Source organism: Pezoporus wallicus, unplaced genomic scaffold, assembly GCF_028554395.1.
Source record: "Pezoporus wallicus isolate ANWC-B61680 ecotype Strahan unplaced genomic scaffold, APGP_CSIRO_Pwel_v1 contig_11693, whole genome shotgun sequence".
Lineage (NCBI taxonomy): Eukaryota > Metazoa > Chordata > Aves > Psittaciformes > Psittacidae > Pezoporus > Pezoporus wallicus.
Genome location: NW_026642504.1, coordinates 399084 through 416546, shown reverse-complemented (window position 1 = coordinate 416546; position 17463 = coordinate 399084). Strand labels below are relative to the sequence as shown.

At 54.1% G+C, this 17463-nt stretch overlaps 1 protein-coding gene across 4 annotated transcripts in view; it reads right to left on the bottom strand.

Annotated features, from left to right (window-relative positions):
- Positions 1 to 7140, bottom strand: part of EPHB2 (EPH receptor B2) — a 105613-nt gene extending 98473 nt beyond the window's left edge. For all 4 annotated transcript variants that reach the window (XM_057430790.1, XM_057430792.1, XM_057430791.1 and 1 more), the window contains exon 1: positions 7008 to 7140. In XM_057430790.1, coding sequence (XP_057286773.1) covers positions 7008 to 7092 — 85 coding nt within the window. In that variant the 5' untranslated portion in view covers positions 7093 to 7140. The remainder of the gene's footprint in view (positions 1 to 7007) is intronic.
- Between the last annotated feature and the right edge of the window lie 10323 nt (positions 7141 to 17463).

Here is a 17463-nt window from a genome sequence, read left to right as displayed (position 1 = left end):
TTTCTTCAGCCCAGCATCGAGGGCTTCCTGATGCACCCGGTGCCAGGGATACACAGGGGTAGGCTTCACCCTGCCCAAGGCACTCCTGCCTCCACCCTCCATTGCTCCTTGCTTTAAACCTGCTACTTCAGAACTCAAAAGCAAGTAAAAATACGATAAAAGAATGAACAGCCATCCCTCCATCACCCTCTTCCTCGCAGCTCCATGTCCTCCACAATCTGCATCTTCCCCGAAGCCCCCCCCAGCCCTGAACCTCTCCTGCACAAGTGTCTTGGCCCTCCTTTCCCAGCCTTTCCCAGTTCTCAGTTGATGCTTTCAAAGAGCCATCCACAATGACTTTAAGATCTCTTTCTTAAAATGCTAATAAGTAATTTAAAGACCGCCACTGTGCATGCATGGGTTTAGGGTAATTTTTTTCCTGTGAATCCCTTTCCATTCATCACTGACTACATTTAATCTGCCACTTTATAGCCCGGTTATCCAGTGTCATGAGATCCTTTTCCAATATTTTAAAGACAACTGTTGTTTTTACCATCCTGAATCATTCCGTATAATCTGCAAACTTTCTTGCCTCCGAGCTCCCACCCCTTCCCCACGCATTTATAAGTACATCGCACAGCACAAACCTCACGCTGACCCCCGTCCAGTGGGAAAACTGACTCCTTTGTTTGCCCCTCTTTAAGCAGATTTTAATCCATGAGAGCCCTTCCTCTAAACTTACAGGGCTGGAGTCTCCTGGATCACCCAAGGAGCTCCTCTTAAAGGATGCTCATCCCGATACTCATTGCACCAGTTTATTTTCACTTCGGCCATCACTTGAGGGCCATCTCTCAGCCCTGCCCTGGAGAGGAAAACTCCTTGGCAGGAGTGCCCTTGGCCATGGCCATCTGGGGAAGTGCACGGAAGCAGTTCCCATCTCCCCACTTGCTCCATGCTGGTTGGGTTTACCTTCCCAGTTCCCGTTTGTTGAAGTGGAATTTTGGGGTTGGGGATAATTAGTTTCTCCTCCCAAGTCATTTTCCGAACTCCTCTCAGCCTGACAGAGCTGGTTTCACACTCACTACACCACAGGCTCTGATTTTCTCTCTTGTTCTCCTCTTTTAATACAACTTCCAATAGCTGAAGAACTCTTTTTTACCTCCAGCAGCCTCCTTCCATTTGCCATTTCACCAAGATTTATGTACAAAAAACCCCAACCAAACCTCACACGTTAAATGGCCACATCCATTTATTCTGAGTTTTAATATCATTTCCTCCATCACGTGCAAGTACGTCCCTATTTCAGCTTCTCCCTTTGGCGACCTCCTTCATTTTGCCTTACTTGCAAAGCGTTACCATGCAGTATTTTTGCAGTCATTTTACAGTATGATGCTGCCATACAGAAAAGGGCTGGTCATTTTATGGATGCACTGATTGGCCTCTGAGCTAAAAACCTAATTTGTGATTAATTGATAAATTAATCTGATAAAACTCCACCAACTTCTGGAGCTCACCAGCCTCTTTATCTCCCTTAACGTCTAGCAATCAGTGCCACAATTCAGGGTAGAGGGGTAGCGGGGACCAAATGCTGCTCCCTTCATCCCTGAGCATGGAAACTCAGAGAGGGCAGACAGCACAGCACTCCTTCATAGAATCCCAGCCTGGTTTCTGTTGGAAGGGACCTCAAAGCTCATTCAAGTTCCAACCCCTGCCACGGGCAGGGACCCCTTCCACTGGAGCAGCTTGCTCCAAGCCCCTGTGTCCAACCTGGCCTTGAACACTGCCAGGGATGGGGCAGCCACAGCTTCTCTGGGCACCCTGTGCCAGCGCCTCAGCACCCTCACAGGGAAGAGCTTCTGCCTAAGAGCTCATCTCAGTCTCCCCTCTGGCAGGTTAAAGCCATTCCCCTTGGCCTGTCCCTACATCCCTTGTCCCAGGCCCCTCTCCAGGTTTCCTGCAGCCCCTTCAGGCACTGGAGCTGCTCTCAGGTCTCCCCTTCAGGAGCCTTCTCTTCTCCAGGCTGCCCCAGCCCAGCTCTCTCAGCCTGGCTCCAGAGCAGAGCTGCTCCAGCCCTCGCAGCATCTCCAAGGCCTCCTCTGGCCTCGCTCCAGCAGCTCCACATCCCTCTTGTGCTGCTGCCCCAGAGCTGGATCAGGGCTGCAGGGGGAGTCTCCCCAGAGCACAGCAGAGGGGCAGGATCCCCTCCCTGAGCTGCTGCTCACGCTCTAGGGCTGCAGCCCAGCACACAGGGGGTTCTGGTCTGGGCTACTCCATCCTGCTTTGCTTGCAGAGCCAGCACACCCTGCACAGCCACCCCCATGCTTGCACCCTGGCACAAAGTGCCATCCATTCATTCAACACATCCCTAAAACACCTGATACCGGTATGAAGTTGGTATTGATACATCCCTGCAACACACATGTGGGGCACCTCTGCTCCCTCCTGGCCCCCAAGGGGTCCCTGCCCGCCTCCAGCATCCCCAGCGATACTCGCTCCCTGTGCTGCCTGCATCCCCGGGTACCAGCCAGGGCAGAGCCTGCTCCTAACCCTCCCAGGCGCTGCCTCTCCCTCCCTCCTGCCTGGCTGCACGTCAGCACCTTATCGCAGGAGGCCCTGTGGTTACCCCCTTATCTAAGGCTGAACTTTTGCCTCCGAGGATCTCCCTGCTACCCCCATCCCCACACGATGCAACAGGCAGCCGCGCTTCATTCTGATGTCTCTGCAAGCCAGAAGCCAGGTTTGGGAGGGACTGCAAATCAGGATGGGTCTTTCCTGGTAAAATAAAGCCCTTTCTATGGAACAGGACCCCCATACCCGCTCCCAGACACAAGGATGCAGGGTCTGTGAGGGTGCTGGGACCAGAGCGGTCGGCTCAGGCTCCAGTTTAACACAGCTCCAGTTCAAGTCACACAAAGGCACTCAGGCCTTGGGAGCTATCACAGCATTCAGTATTTACTCAGCTCCTCAAGCAGGTTTCGCAGCCCCGCTGGTGCCCACCGCTCTTTGCAGCCAGCTCAGGTATGTGTACACAAAGGACTAGTGCAAGCAGATCCTTAGCCCGCCTGCAAAGGGGACCGCTGCTCCCACCCTTGGGGAACAGCCTCCAAGCCCCTTAGAAGCATCCCCAAGGCACCCTTCACATCCCCAGATCCCTCTGCAGAGAGCATCAGTGGTCACACCACCTCCAAGCCACGGTTCCCTACAGCCCTGTCCCCTTGGCATCGCCCTCCTGCTTTGATCACCCAGAGAAGCTGGAAATACAGCAGGGAGACGGGAGCAACTACTGCTTCAGCATGGGAAAAGCAGAGAAGCAGAGTGGCAATGGCAGCTCCACAGATGTTCAAATCAGGCACCAGTTCATTTGGTCTCTAAAAGGAGTTCTCCCTGTTGCTGCCCCGGTGTGACCTGCAACCCCAAAGATATGGCTCAAGTCTTTCTCCAGTGAGACCATGAACCTGGACCCAACAAGGCACAAGTCAAACCCTGTGGTCGCTCCAGCCCTGGGCCTGGAGAAGGCTATGGAGGTGCTCAGCAGCAAGTCATGACCATGTGTACAATAGAAGTAACCACGTTTTAACACTAAAGTATGTTACAGAATACATAAAATACAGTATACTGCATAGTATTGACATGCATGCAGGATAATAAATGTATATGTGTAAATGTGTATAATATGTGTATATTATAATACATTATTAACCACGCAGAAACACAAAGGTCCTGTCTCCAGCTTGCTCAGCGGATGGGGCACCCGTATTCATGCCCCAGAGATACCCGATGCAGGCGAGGACATTGTCCTGCCCCAGCACCCGACCCCAAGCCCATGGCCGAGCTCAGGATCACGACTGCTGGGCACAGAAGGACGATGAGCACTAGCCATGATGCTGCTTCCCAGCGCAATTCCCACCAGGCGATGCTCCCTCGCCCATCAGAGCCCACTGCTGCCTCCCAGGGCACCTGCACCCTCACAGATATCAGGGCCACCTTGTCCCTCCTTTCCCGTGTTTCGGCTCTCCTCCAGCCCTCGGGAATCCTGCCAATGCCACAGGGCTTATGGAAAGTTGACTCCAGCAGGGTGAGGAGCACCTCTGGGGGCTTGCTCCTGCCTCGCACACGAGTTACAGCCGGGCTGCTGGGTTTAAAATACCTTCAGTGCCCTTCCCAGCTCACCCCGAAAACACCTTGGAAGCATCAGTACTCTAGATACACGTGCAGCATACACCAGCAGGAATACAAAGAGGAGCCGTGAGTGAGAGTGGCACCATTACCAACCAGTGTGGGCTCCAGACCCTGCCCGGGCTCCTTTGTTCTTGACTTTCTGGTTTTAGTTTGGGGTGGGTTTTTTTTGTGTCTAAAAACACACTAAAAAAGAACTTTTCCTTTCAAAAGCCTGAACTTTCTCAGCTGCCGATACGTTACCTTGCAACAACTGCACGCAGTCCTTCACCTCTGCTTTATGTACATTGTCATCCGCCTCCCCGTTTTCCATATTGATTTATGGCTTACGTCCTTTTCACATTCCCTTTTAACAGCGCCGGTTTTAACCAAAGAGCCTTCCCTCCCGAGCCCAAGCCATGCATTCTGCCGGCCACTCGGTAATCAACTTCCAATTTTCATGCACATTCCTGTTTATATTTCCTTCCCTATCGGCTTTGTTTCTAATTAAGGTTTGTTAAATGCAAGTGAATATATAGCATACAGAGAAATATAAAGCATGTAGATAAATAAACACCCCACACACAGGCTCACTGACTAAAGGCTGCACTTTCAACCACGGATCCCAAAGCACTTTGTCATGTTCATTAACAAAACCTTGCGGCTCCCTTGGGAAAGATGCCGGTATTATTTTACGCCTTGTAATTAGGAAAACTGAGGCACAGAGGAGACAAGTGAAATTACCAGCATTAGAGAAAAGCTCCATAGCAGAGCTGAAAACAGGACGCAAGAGGCAGGATCCCCAGGCACATAACCAGGATGCGGTTTTCCCCCTTTTTTGCCCCCATTTTGGCTTTGGGAATCTGCTGGAGCTGGTGATGACAGCATGGAGAGCATCGCCACCATGGAAGTGCCTGTGGCCAGGGTGATGTGGTGGGGTGCAGCCCTCACCTCCTTGGCCAGTGGCTACCGGGTAAGTCTGCCTGCACCAACGGGGCCCAGGGCATCTGGAGATGCAGGCAGCCACTGCATCCAAGCATGCCATGGAGCTCCAGGAAGAGGCAACTCCCAAATGGGAGGAAGGAACAGTGGTGTTCCTAGGGAGAAGAGTCCCACACTCTTTTACCGTATCAACTCTCCAGAATCCTTTGCAAGTAGGGAAAGGCTGGGACATGGTAGGTGGTTGCCCGCACCAGCACTGCAAGCGACCACTGCAACCCCATGACACACATACCATACAACAGCAGGCAACAGCAGGGGCAAAGGGAGGACCCCACTGAGCCTGTCTCAACGCATTCAGCCCCAGATGGGGACAATCACTGGAAGCACAGGGCTTGGTCCTCCATTGACCATCTCCCTGGGAGCATCCCCATCCGTGGAGAAGCACACCTTCTGGTGATCATCTCAGGTGGATGAAAGCCCCCGCCAGTGCTGGCCGGCCCCTCATCCCCAGATGTATATCCCTCATCTCTTGGGAGGAGCCCAGGTGCTCCTGCATCCAGTCCCCGCTGCTACTGCCATGATGGTGGCAAAGTCACCCACTTCTCCACGCAAGCAGGCCAGTGTGCCAGGAGCGGGTCACCAACCCACAGCGCTGCCCGGCAGCTCCTCACAGGGTGCAGGAAGCGCAGGGTGGGGTGATGGTGTCACCCTGTCCCTGTACAAGGTGCCAGCTCCATCTCCTGCTGTAGTCAGCACCAATGGCTCTGCACAGCCCAGCCAGCTCGGCCCCGCTGGCCAGGCACAAACCCCATTGTCAGTGTCAGCCACACCAGCCGATGAGGCCAGATGTCCCACGTGGACATGTATGCTCCCACAAACACGCTCACCACCCCAACCCTTCCCCCCCACCATAATTAAAACCATACCAGGCTCATTTGAATAGCATAGCTGGCTAGCGCTCTCCGCTGCAACGTAAATAGTCCTATTTATGCCAAGCTCCCATATTGTAAATATCACGATGTATAGCTGGCCAACCTATGAGTCATCTCCCAAAACTCCAACTTAATAAATGGTGCCTCATCCATGTTCCAGACAAACATCGTCCGTGCGGCTCCCACCGGCCGGCGCCTCCACACCCCGGGCCAACGAACCGGGGGGACCACAGGGACCTCCCGCAGCGGGCAGCCACCCGTGGACCGCGCTGCTCCGGGATGAGCCGGGTTCTGACCGGACACGATGCCCTCACCCCTGCCCAGCCCCGCTCCCCGGCGCTGCCCGGGCTGCAGGCTCGGTCGGGGTGGGCTTGGGAGCGGGAGGACGAGTCCGTATCCCGTCCCCCCCTCCCCTTTCCTGGACCCCACGACCGGGCTCCCACCCAGGACCCTCCCCAGTGGAGCTCCCCACCTGCCGTTGCTTTGTCTGAGCACCGGGGGAAGGCGGCGGGGAGCCGCGAAAGCCACGCCGCCAGCAGGGAGCTGCCCGGGAGCTCGGGGATGCCGGCACGGCCTTGCTGAGCTGCGCCCAAAAGCTGCTTTCTACCCGCAGCGGGCACGGAGCGGCGGAGCCCGGGCATCCCTCAGAGCTCCCGGGGACCGGCCGAGCTGCCGGCGGGGGGATGCCCGCGTTAGCGAAGGGATGGCGAGGAGACGGGCTACGAGACCGAGGGGCTCTGGGGACGGCGCTGGGGGGGGGGGAGAGCGGCGGCGACACACAAGGGGCCCCTGGCTCGGCACCGGGCTCCGGCGGCGGCAGCACTTCCCAAACTTCACCTCCCTGCAGCGCTGGAGGGGTGCGGTGGGGACGGGGGGGGGACGGGGCACACACAAAGTGCAGCCCCCTCCCCTAAAAAAAGGGGGAAAAAACACGAAGTGGGGCTCGCCCGGCCCCACAGCGGCCCCTGCCTCTCCCCCCCCCCCCCACTTTTCCCTTACCTTCCACGGCGGCGAGCAGCGGCAGCAGGGCGAGGGGCAGGCAGCAGAGCCACAGCGGCCCCATGGTGCGCGCCGGGCCGGGCATCAGAGGCGGCGCGGCCGGCGCTCCATGGAGGCGGCGGCGGCGGGGGTGGGGGGGGGGAGGGGCGGGGGGGGGGGAAGCGGCGGAGCCGAACCGAGCCCCTCGCTGGGGCTGGGGCCGCCGCCGGCGCGGGCACGGCCGCGGGCACGGAGCGCACCGCCGGCCGGGCCGAGCCACCGCCGCCGCCGCGCGGGGGAGCTCCCAGCGCCGCCCGCCCCGCCCCGGGGAGCCGCTCGGCCGGCGGGGGCTGCGGCCGGCTGGGCGGCGGGCGGCGGCGGCGGCGCTGGGGAGGGGTGCGGAGGAGAGCGGAGGCAGAGCGGAGGAGGGCGGCGGGCGGAGGGCGGGCGGCGGCTCCCCCCGCGCCGCGATGGTTCCTCCCGGAGCTGTCGATCACCCGCAGAAAGCCGCGGGTTCACTCCAAATCTGCCCCGCCGGGGCGGGCCGCGAGCCGCAGGCACCGGGAAGGGGCGGGGGGGGAGCCGGGTCCGGGCTCCCCGAGGGGTGCCCCCGCCTCTGCCCGGCCCAGCGCCCGCGGCCCCGGGCTGAGCATCCCTAGAGCCGGGGAGAGAGGGAGGTGGAGGAGGGTGAGCTGGAGTGCGCTGCTGTGATTGCTGGTGTGTGCTGGGTATGAGCTGGTGTGTGCTTGAGTGCACTGGTGTGATTGCTGGTGTGTGCTGGCTATGAGCTGGTGTGTGCTGGGTATGAGCTGGTGTGTGCTTGTGTGCACTGCTGTGATTGCTGGTGTGTGCTGGGTATGAGCTGGTGTGTGCTTGTGTGCACTGCTGTGATTGCTGGTGTGTGCTGGGTATGAGCTGGTGTGTGCTGGCTATGAGCTGGTGTGTGCTTGTGTGCACTGATGTGATTGCTGGTGTGTGCTGGGTATGAGCTCATGAGTGCTAGTGTGTGCACTGGTGTGTGCTGGGTGTGAGTGCTGGTGCATGAGCTGGCTGCAGGCAGGGAAGGGGACATGACCAGCAGGAGACTTTTGGGGTTGTTCAGCCGGGAGAAGACTCCTTAAAGGGGAGAACTTAGAGCAGCTCCAGTGCCTAAAGGGGCTGCAGGAAAGCTGGAGAGGGGCTTGGGACAAGGGCCTGTAGGGACAGGCCAAGGGGAATGGCTTTAACCTGCCAGAGGGGAGACTGAGATGAGCTCTTAGGCAGAAGCTCTTCCCTGTGAGGATGCTGAGGTGCTGCCACAGGGTGCCCAGAGAAGACCTCTTAGAGTCAACCCAGGTGGGGCAGGAGCACAAGTTCACTCATATTCCCTCTGTGTGGGGCCATTGTGGGTTGGTCACAAACCCGGTTCACACCACACGAAGTCAAGCAGTACCCTCCTCCCTGAAGGTGCAAGCTGACCCAGCTCCACCTCTTCATCACACTCCAGATCTGACCCTTGTGCACTTCACAAGTCTTTGGAGGCGATCAAGGCTCCCTGATGGTATTGGCCATGTGCATGAGCCAAGTGGGCTTCCCCAACTCACTGTGGCCAGCTTCAGGCTCTGAGCACCTTTGGAAGCTCCTACCACAGCAGATGTTACTGGTCATACAAGTTGGCCACACATTCAATGCAGCAGCCTCCAGAGAATCCTATGCGCCACCTCCTTTCATCTTTAGTGCCTCATTAGGGTTCACTCTTGCATGGAGAGAGCTCAATTCATCATGGAAGGAGGCAGAAAGGCAAGGGACAAGCAGTGGTCTTGCTGCTATTGCCTCCAGATGTGTTCTTCTGTAGGACTAGAAGCCCAAGTATCAGGCTCCGTTATAGTCCCCTCCCGCCCCACTGCTCTGGAGCACTCAATATTTCCCATCAGATGTTAGAAAGCACTCTCCGTCCCCAACCTTCTCAAACCATCATTTCAGCCTTTCCAGATCCCCAGGCTCTTGTTGTGTCCTACAAGTGCCCTGGGCAGGTACATCCCAGAGGATCCGCAGAGTCCAAGAGGAAGCAGCAGCCATGTGTGTTTGCCAGTGCCCACCCAGACCCTCAGGATTTTCTTGCAGCTCTCCAGGGCTGCGTTGTAAGACACAGTGGGAATTTTGTCCTGAAGAGGGAACAGTCACTGCAGACCTTCCCTCTCCTTTGAGCATCCCCTTTGGCTGTTGCTGCTAGGGATGGGATCTTGGACTATGCAGGTTGTCTGACTGCTGCAGTGACTTTGGAGCTCTTACACAGTCCTTGGGGTAAAGTTTGTCCCCTGACGATGCTCTTCAGAGTAAGTCATGAACTGTGAGCTCTGTTCCCACCTCATGCCTTCACTCTGCTCCCAAGAAGGGCTTCCTATGCCAGTGGCAAACCAGCAAGTGCCACAAAGCATGACTCCATGATGAGTGATGCCGGACCTCCTCCAGTGTCCAGGTCTGCACCTTCCTCTTGCTCTGCACCAGTCAGTGGCCTCCATGTAAAATGGTCATGGACCAAGGAGCGCTGTACATCCTCACTGCTGTCCTCACCCAGGCAGGAGACGTGATGCTCTCCTTGTTGCCATCTGATGCCAAGTGGCCACAGCCATGTTGCAAGGACCGCGCAGTGGGTCCCACCGTGGGAGGCAAGGTCTATTGGGTTTACTGGTTGCTGCTGCCTACATCTGACCCTTGGGCAGTTCCATCATTGAACTCTCCAACCCTGCTGCAAAAAAAAAAGGGCTGCTTTTCCCAGATAAAGGAAAAGCAGCAGGACTGGGGTTCCAGAAATGGGACAGCCACCACTTTGGTTGCACCGACGTGTTAGTTTACATCAAACGATGGTTCCCAGGCAGACAGAGCCAAGAGAGATGACATCTAAAGGACATTAAAATGGGTTTGATGGTGACGCATTCACTGTAGCATTTTCAGTTCCTGGTGCAGGAAGAACAGGTTTCATTTGCACATGAAGCCTTTGGCTCATCACACCTGCAGGAGGTGGCTTCCTCTCGCCCGCTGCAAGGTTAAAGAGGTGCAGCGGGCAGCAATCAGGAGTCATGGCAGGCACAAAGGGAAGCAGCATGAGTGAAGCAGCATCTGTGCAACGGGTGGTGTAGAGCTGCCATGCACAGACTCCAGGCTCAGTGCAGCATCCTGGCGCCAGGGGCGAGAGGGAGCATCACCCAAGGAGCCTCAGCTACCACAAGGATCCAGGAGAAGCCTCTTGTAATTGGGGTCTAGGAAAGCTCCTTCTTCCAGAGCCACTTGCTTAAACTCAATCCCCTCATCAAGGGAGAGGGTAGTTAATTCTGGGTGTAAGGGATGGGGATTGAATCCCATGGTGGCACCTGGGGCAGTAAATCTGCCTGTAAAGACCCACGGAGAGCAGGCAGGCAGCAGGTCTAGAACCATGGAGAGACTCCCTACAAGGAGACCAGCACCCTTGCTCAATCTCTGCATACAAAAAGAAAGCTTTTCAGCTCCTGGCTGAATCCCTGGGGCTCCAAGGAGCCTCGAGCTTCCAGGGGCAGGTCAGGAGGAGGAAAACACGAGCATATTTTCGGAGAAATTGGAGTCTCCCTGCAGCAGCAAATCCCATAAAGCAAAACCCAAGTGAAAAGCAGCTTCAGCTGTTCTGGCTCTGGCTGTGACGGGCTTGGCCCCAGGCCAGTGTGTTAATTCTGCCTATTAACTAATAGTATGGTATTGTCGGTAAAGATTCATTGCTAAACTTATGTTTTTAAGATATCACTTATCATTTAAACACTTAACTCTTGATCCCCAAACATGTACAGGCACCATGTAGCCCTGCAGCCAGGCTGCAGATAACCAAAGCCACCTCTGGCTGTGGAGGCCGGGCAGCGTTTAACCCTTTTTCCCCTCTTTGTCTGAATGATAAATTGTCTCGAGTAGCACTTTCCAAAGGAGAGCAGGACCGCTTATTATCACCTACTTAATGTTCCCAAGCTCAGCAGGGATGGAGGAACTGTTCCCAATAGCAGGTTTTTCTAACCTCTGTGAAGGGTGTGTGAACAGCAAGAAACCCCATGGATATATGTGACTGCAGGTTGTCACGGAGAACAGCCTCCCCCTGTCCTGCCTTGCCTTTTCCTGTCACCCCAAACGCTCCATGATCCAGCAAGGAGCAGGTCTGGTCCTTTGGGAAGAAGGGTGGGAGCAGCAAGGGCTGAGCCCAGCGCCTCGCAGCTCAGGATGCTCAATCCCTCATCTGTGTGGTAAAGAGACGCTCTTCAGGGACCTCAGTGCTCCCTCACACCCTTCCCAGAGTGGACCAGCATCCTTACCAGTTTGACTGGTCTCCGGCCACCATTCACACAGGCATTGGCTGCAACCCACTGCCCTCCCCACTCCATTAGGGACATCGAGGTGAGGTTTCGCTGTGCAAAGTTAAATCAAGATAAGGCTTTTACATCCCTTTATGTTTGTGAGGGCACCTGGCCCTGGATGGCTTGTGCTGAAACGTGACACTGGAGAGGCAGGGTCCTCACTCAACCTGTTCGGCTTGTTGAGGGTCCTGCCCGGAGGGAGCTAATGGATGAACCAGCAGCTCCCTCTCCCCTTCAGCTCTTTCCTCCAGCATTTCTGAACTCATCTATTCCTAAACGAAAGATTCATGCGTGTGATGAAGACGCTACCTGGGACCAGAAGCAGAGATGAGACAGAGAGGAAAGGAGGAGGGTAAGAAGATGGCACAGGTCAACCAAGCATCATCCTGTGCTGGGACCCCAGGAACACAGCAGAGCCCCAGAAAAGCTTCAAGGGAGGATTTAATCTCTTTGGGGAGACAAGAGGGCTGCAGAGAGGAGTGAGGAGCAGAAGGCAGCCGTGTTTCTGTTGCCTTTGCAATGTCTGAAAGCAGGTTTTAGAGCCTCCAGCTAAATTAAGAAGCAGAAGTCAACTGGTAGATTGCACTGAAGATTTGAAATTGCACTCCTAAAATGAATGAAACTTCTGAATGGTATCCATGGGAACAAATTAAAGAGAAGAGGCACTTTTGAAGCATTTAAAATAGATTTAGAACTGCAGAATTGGGCAGGAAATTTTGGATGTTTTGTTCAACAGCTAATATGAACCCAGTCTATGATGAGAGAACTGAGCGCAGGCAGGTAAACCTTAGATGGAATGGGTAAACCTTGGACTAGACTGCAGAAACTATCCCTTGGTGGCTGTATGCTAATTGTAGAGTTGAAAGAAACTTTAGGAAAAGCAAACTTTATACAAGTATCTCCTTTGGGACTGGAAACGTGTCAGGTCTTCTTGAAAAAGCGAATGCTCATCATAAGCAGGACCTTGCGGAGATGGAAAGAAACCTGATGAAGGAATGCAAACGTGAATAAAACCATATAAATCACAAGGAACTCCCAATTCCCCAGAAAGTGGAGAAATGCAACAACCAAGAATATAAATTGTTAATCTATGTTATAAAAAAATACAGAAAGAAAAAAACCCCTTAGATACAGAGCAAAGAATGGGTGGAATCGTCACCACAATATCAAGTTCTGCATGCAAATCTAATCCAGAAGACTTTACAGCCTTGAGACATTGACTGGCAGAAGGTGGGCTTTGTATTCTGGAAACTATTTTCGTTTTAGCCCTTGATTCTTTTATGGTTAGGCAGAAATTGCAACGTTAGAGAATAAATCTGCCCAGTAGGTAACCTCTGATGAAAACCTGCCAGGCATTACATACTGACAGGGATAATGACATTAAAAGATGCGCAATTTAATTGCTTTGATTTTTAAAGACTTCTAAAAGAAAAGGATGTAACCCAAGATATCCCCAGTCCAGAAGGCTTCTGGAAAATAGTTTTAGACTTGTTCAAAGGAAGCTGGAAAAGTTGAAAATGTCAGACTCGGGTCTCTGCTTAATGCTACAAAATTACAGGGTGGCATCCTTGAAACTGAGAATGCTGAAATGGCATTTAATAGGAAGCTGGAGAGAAAACTACCTGGTTTTTGCCAACGCAAGTGTTAAAAATAGTTTTGCAGATGCTTATGAACGCTATGAGAAAATGCACCATTGTGCTCAGAGGCAGTCATGAGCAACATCCTCTGGTGCCCTGAGATGGTGCAGGGATACGAGAAGTCAAATACAGGATCAAAAGCGATGGGATGTTGTGAAATTGCTCTTTTCTCCTAAGAGGTGATTACTACAGAAAGACAGAGCTGAAGGAGGCAATCACATCTCCTTCCACAGCAGAAGGATGGAAGAGAAACCGGTTGTCCGGGTCTTTCCAAAGAGAAGCAAGCAAAGAGATATGAAGTGGAGCTGTGCTCCCCAAGGTCTGGAGATAAAAGGTCAGGAGTCAGTGAGAACTGTGCCGTGTGCTCTATGATGGGCATTTCACATTTCCTCCTTGGCTGTGGGAATATCCACTCCCTCAAGGTTTTAGCTAAAATGTGATTGAGGTGGAACAAGTACTGCAAATGAGAGCGCTGCTGGATGCTGGCAAATGCATGCGTAAGCTAATATTCACTTACTTACCTTTTCCTATTTGAAGACTCATCTAAGTAATAAACTCTAACACCAACTTATCCTCTGCTGCCTAGGGACCATAGGGGGACGATCATGGGGGTGATCATTGGAGAATCACACACGTGTACAGACAGGAGGGTGGTGGGATGGAATGGGGCAGCTTTAATGGTGCGCATGGGGTGGGCAGAGAGAGCCTAGAGGAAGGGGAAGCAGGGGAGGAAGGGCTGTTGCACAGGTCCCTGCCATGCACACTGAGCACAGGGGGACACAGTGGTCAGAAAGGTCCTTTCATTGAGCCCTTCAGTACTGTTGGAGAAGGCTCTTTTCATTTATCCATGCAGGACTTGGTCCCTGCAGCTACTGGCACATCCTCGGCCCATTGGCATCAGCAACCTGGCTGGCCTCTGAGAAACTTCTCCTTCAGAGGCCTCTCATGTGTACCCGTGCCCATGAGAGGTGTCCATGCTCCTGCATGGCCAGCGTGATGCCAGCCTTGTACAAGGGAGAAGGTGTATCAGTGGACAGAGGAGTCCTTCTCCAGAACTCTTTCAGAGTGGCCAAATCACACGTGGGTCAGTGCAGTCTGTTTGTGTCATCTGATGGGGTTTCCAAAGGCTTTGCACTGGGTCCCTTGCCAAAAGTATTTAAAGGAAGGCAAGCAGCCAGGGGGTACAAGGGAAGTTCCTTGTCTTTTTAAACACTTAAGAGATGGTAGCAAAGAGTAGTAAGCAGCGGGCACAGTGAGCAGAGGGAAATCACCAGTCAGTCCTGCAGGGTCCGAGCTGAGACCAACCTTCAACAGACCCAGAAATGGCAGGAAATGAAACGTGTGAAGTTCAGGGCCAGGGTTCAGGAATAGAGGAGGTGATTCTTCACATGGATGGGAGAGCTGCTGTGGTGCTCCTTGGCAGAGCTACACAAAACTCGCAGGGATTCAAGTGGAGACTGGGCAAGAGAGATACGGGAACATACAATACAGAGGGAAACCCATGAGAACAGTAGGGAAGCCTTCAATAAAAACCTTTCTGGGCTCATGCAGCGACCCCCCAGCCTCCTTTCTGCCATGAAAACCCTTCCTAGGCCCAGTGAAGCTGAGGTTTGCCCTATGGGCTACACCAACCTCTGTGGCATCAACATCGCGCATGTACGGGGACCACCAACCCAATCTTGCCAGTCCCATTCATTGCAAGCTCAGCTCCTGAGATAAAGGGTATCCCCCTGCCATACTCATCTTGAGGCTGCTACCAGAGAGTCTTCAATGTGGTTTTAATGTCAAACAACCCTTTGCTTTTTCCTTCCCCGGGAGGCACAGCAACCACTGAGGCCTCCAACCTTGGGCTATGGAGGCAGGGATGTGTCAGGCTGGCTCTGTGCTGAATGCCTTTCTCAGCAGGCATCCTAGGAAGGAAATAAATCAGGCCCTGATTTACCTGGGAGAACAGACACTTCTTCTCAACGGGTTTTTAATATGGAAGCATTTCCAGGAGCGGCTGTTCAGATGCCTGTGAGATGAGTGAGCTCTGTGCCTCTTGAGTCAAACAGGATTTCCCTTCTTTTCAGACCAGCAAAACTGTGCTCTGTAAGTGGATGTTCCAGCTAATGAGGTGTTAAGTGTAGAGAGAATCACAAGTACTTGAGGGCAGATCCAGCTGCTAGTAAAACCAACAGCTAACACCAGGATTGTCTTCAACTTCCAGGAACAGCTTCAGACAAAGAAACTGTCCTAGGGGCAGGATCAAGGGAAAAATAGGGGAAATACAACCACAAAAACATGCCTGTATTTCATGTTACAGCTGCGTTATGTGGTTGTGTATGCTCCCTTTCCTCCGCCAACAGAGGAGTCTGATGACAAGGGGCAAGCTTGGAACAGACACAGTGTTTTTTAGGGACCAACAGCCTCCGTAGTCCTGAAATACCCCAGTTTGCTGATGAAATGGCCACAGAAGATGTAGCAGATTATGCCAGGGAGGTTTATTTAGCACAGGTCTCTGCTCCCACAGGGAAGAGATGCAGTCTGGCTTTGAGCTGGGTCCCTTGCTTGGTCATCAACCCTGTCCTCAGGACACTTCCACATCCAAGAGTCAAAAATTCTTGATGGTATTTCCTGAACACCATGGACACAGGCTCAGCGGGCACATCAGGTGGGCAAAATGCTCCTGAGGAGGTTGAAGACGACCAGATAGGGCAGAACAGTGTGAATGTCCTGCAAATGCAATCTCGGGATGCATGGGACCCGAGTGTGGTGGAGGGAGGATCGGAAGCATGTAGGAGAAACACACCAGGTCCCCTCCAAAACACAACCTTTGGCAGATGCTGGCTGGATGTCACGGAGGGATGCTGAGAGTCCGCGGTACCCTCAGGGCAGATAATAGGACACCAACAGCCCGAAGACCCGCTCAAGGGCTGCAGCAACGTAAGGAAACCTGGAGGAAATCCCCTGAAGGGTTCCCAGGCCACATCCCTGTCTCCCTGACCTGGTGTTGGTGACAGTCCTGCTGCAAGCAGGAGGCTGGACCCCTGCGTGGGTTTCCACCATCACCGCTGGGATTTATGCCCTGGAAATAGCACAGAACTGGCAGAAGGCCAGCATCTCTTACAGTGCTGCGGTTTGTCTTTAAACATAACGATGACAGCAGCCCCTCTTTGCTAGAAAATACCTGCCCGGTGCCAGGATCCTGCATCCTTAGATGCCTAACTGACAGAACCGGGCATCCTTCGCGAGTCGAGCTGCGTTATCTGATGAAGGGGGATTATGCTGTGAAAACTGCTCGTTGGGGATTGTATATTAACAGGATATGCTCGGCTAGTTGACAGGAAGCAATAAAGTAATTTGAAGGAGACTGGGAGAGAGTGTGTGAGTTCCTGCGCCTGTGTTAAATCACGGCGCTAGATAAGCAAACAGCGCAGCCCTGGAGCGGGGAGGAGCTGCCAAGAGGGACTTGCCCAGCGCCAGAAACCTCCAGGAGCTGCCGTGAATCCAGCTCGACCGCAGCATGGAAAACACGGGGGCTGCAGCTGCAGCGATCCCAGCCTCTTGCGCAGCAGCTCGGCAGGTCCTGTCGCTTGTCTCCCCCGTGTCCGCATGCGGCAGGGGAAGCAGCATCCCTGGGCTGCTGGCAGACCCCGGTGCCTGCTCGCAGGAGCCCAGCCCACCAGGCTTTGAGGGGCTCCGTCAAGGAGCTGCTCCTCCCCGAGATCCAGGCCTGCGGAGGAAGGGGAGGAGACCCAGGACGAGGAATACGTGCAACTGCGAGAAATGAAGCTGCAGGAGCAAAGGGTGAGCCAGAGGCTGCCTGCAACCATGAGGGGAGCAAAGGGGGGCTGCTGACAAGCATCAGGCACTTCTTCAGCAGCCGGTGCCAGGTTTCAGTGCCCTGCTCGGATCCTGCCCCCCCCCATGTCAGCACGCACAGACCCTCATGGTGTCCCTTGCTCAGCCTCCCATATCCTGCCGGAATCCAATACAGTGAAAAACCAGCAGCATGTTCCACTCTCGAGAGGCTTTTCTGGTGTCCAGGAGGGGACATCTGCAGGCCTTCGGATGTGATCTGTGAGCCTTTTCATCAGGGAGATGCTTTCACACCCTGTGTGATTGCCCAGGGAGCTTGCTGCCATGGGATGTGAGCTCCACGGGAGCTATGAAAGCGTGTCTGCAGTTGGTGAACCCGGCGACACTCAGGCTGCTCTCTTCAGAATAACAAGTGAAAAAAGCCATATATGCTGCTTTCCACGGCAGCAACCACCCCACCACCACTTTTCATGGGCACATCGGTTGCATTTCATGAGGCATCACAAGTCCTCCCTGCTAAGAAGGCAGTGGTGAAGGGGACAAGGGAGGTGGATCGCTGGAGGCAGATGTGGTCAATTGAACAGTGAGGCCGGGCCATATCCATGTGTTCCTCTTCTGCTTTTTCAGCATTCCCTCCCTGATCCCTGCCCTGGCGCTGATCCCCAGTGGGAAGAGTCACCAGTGATGTTC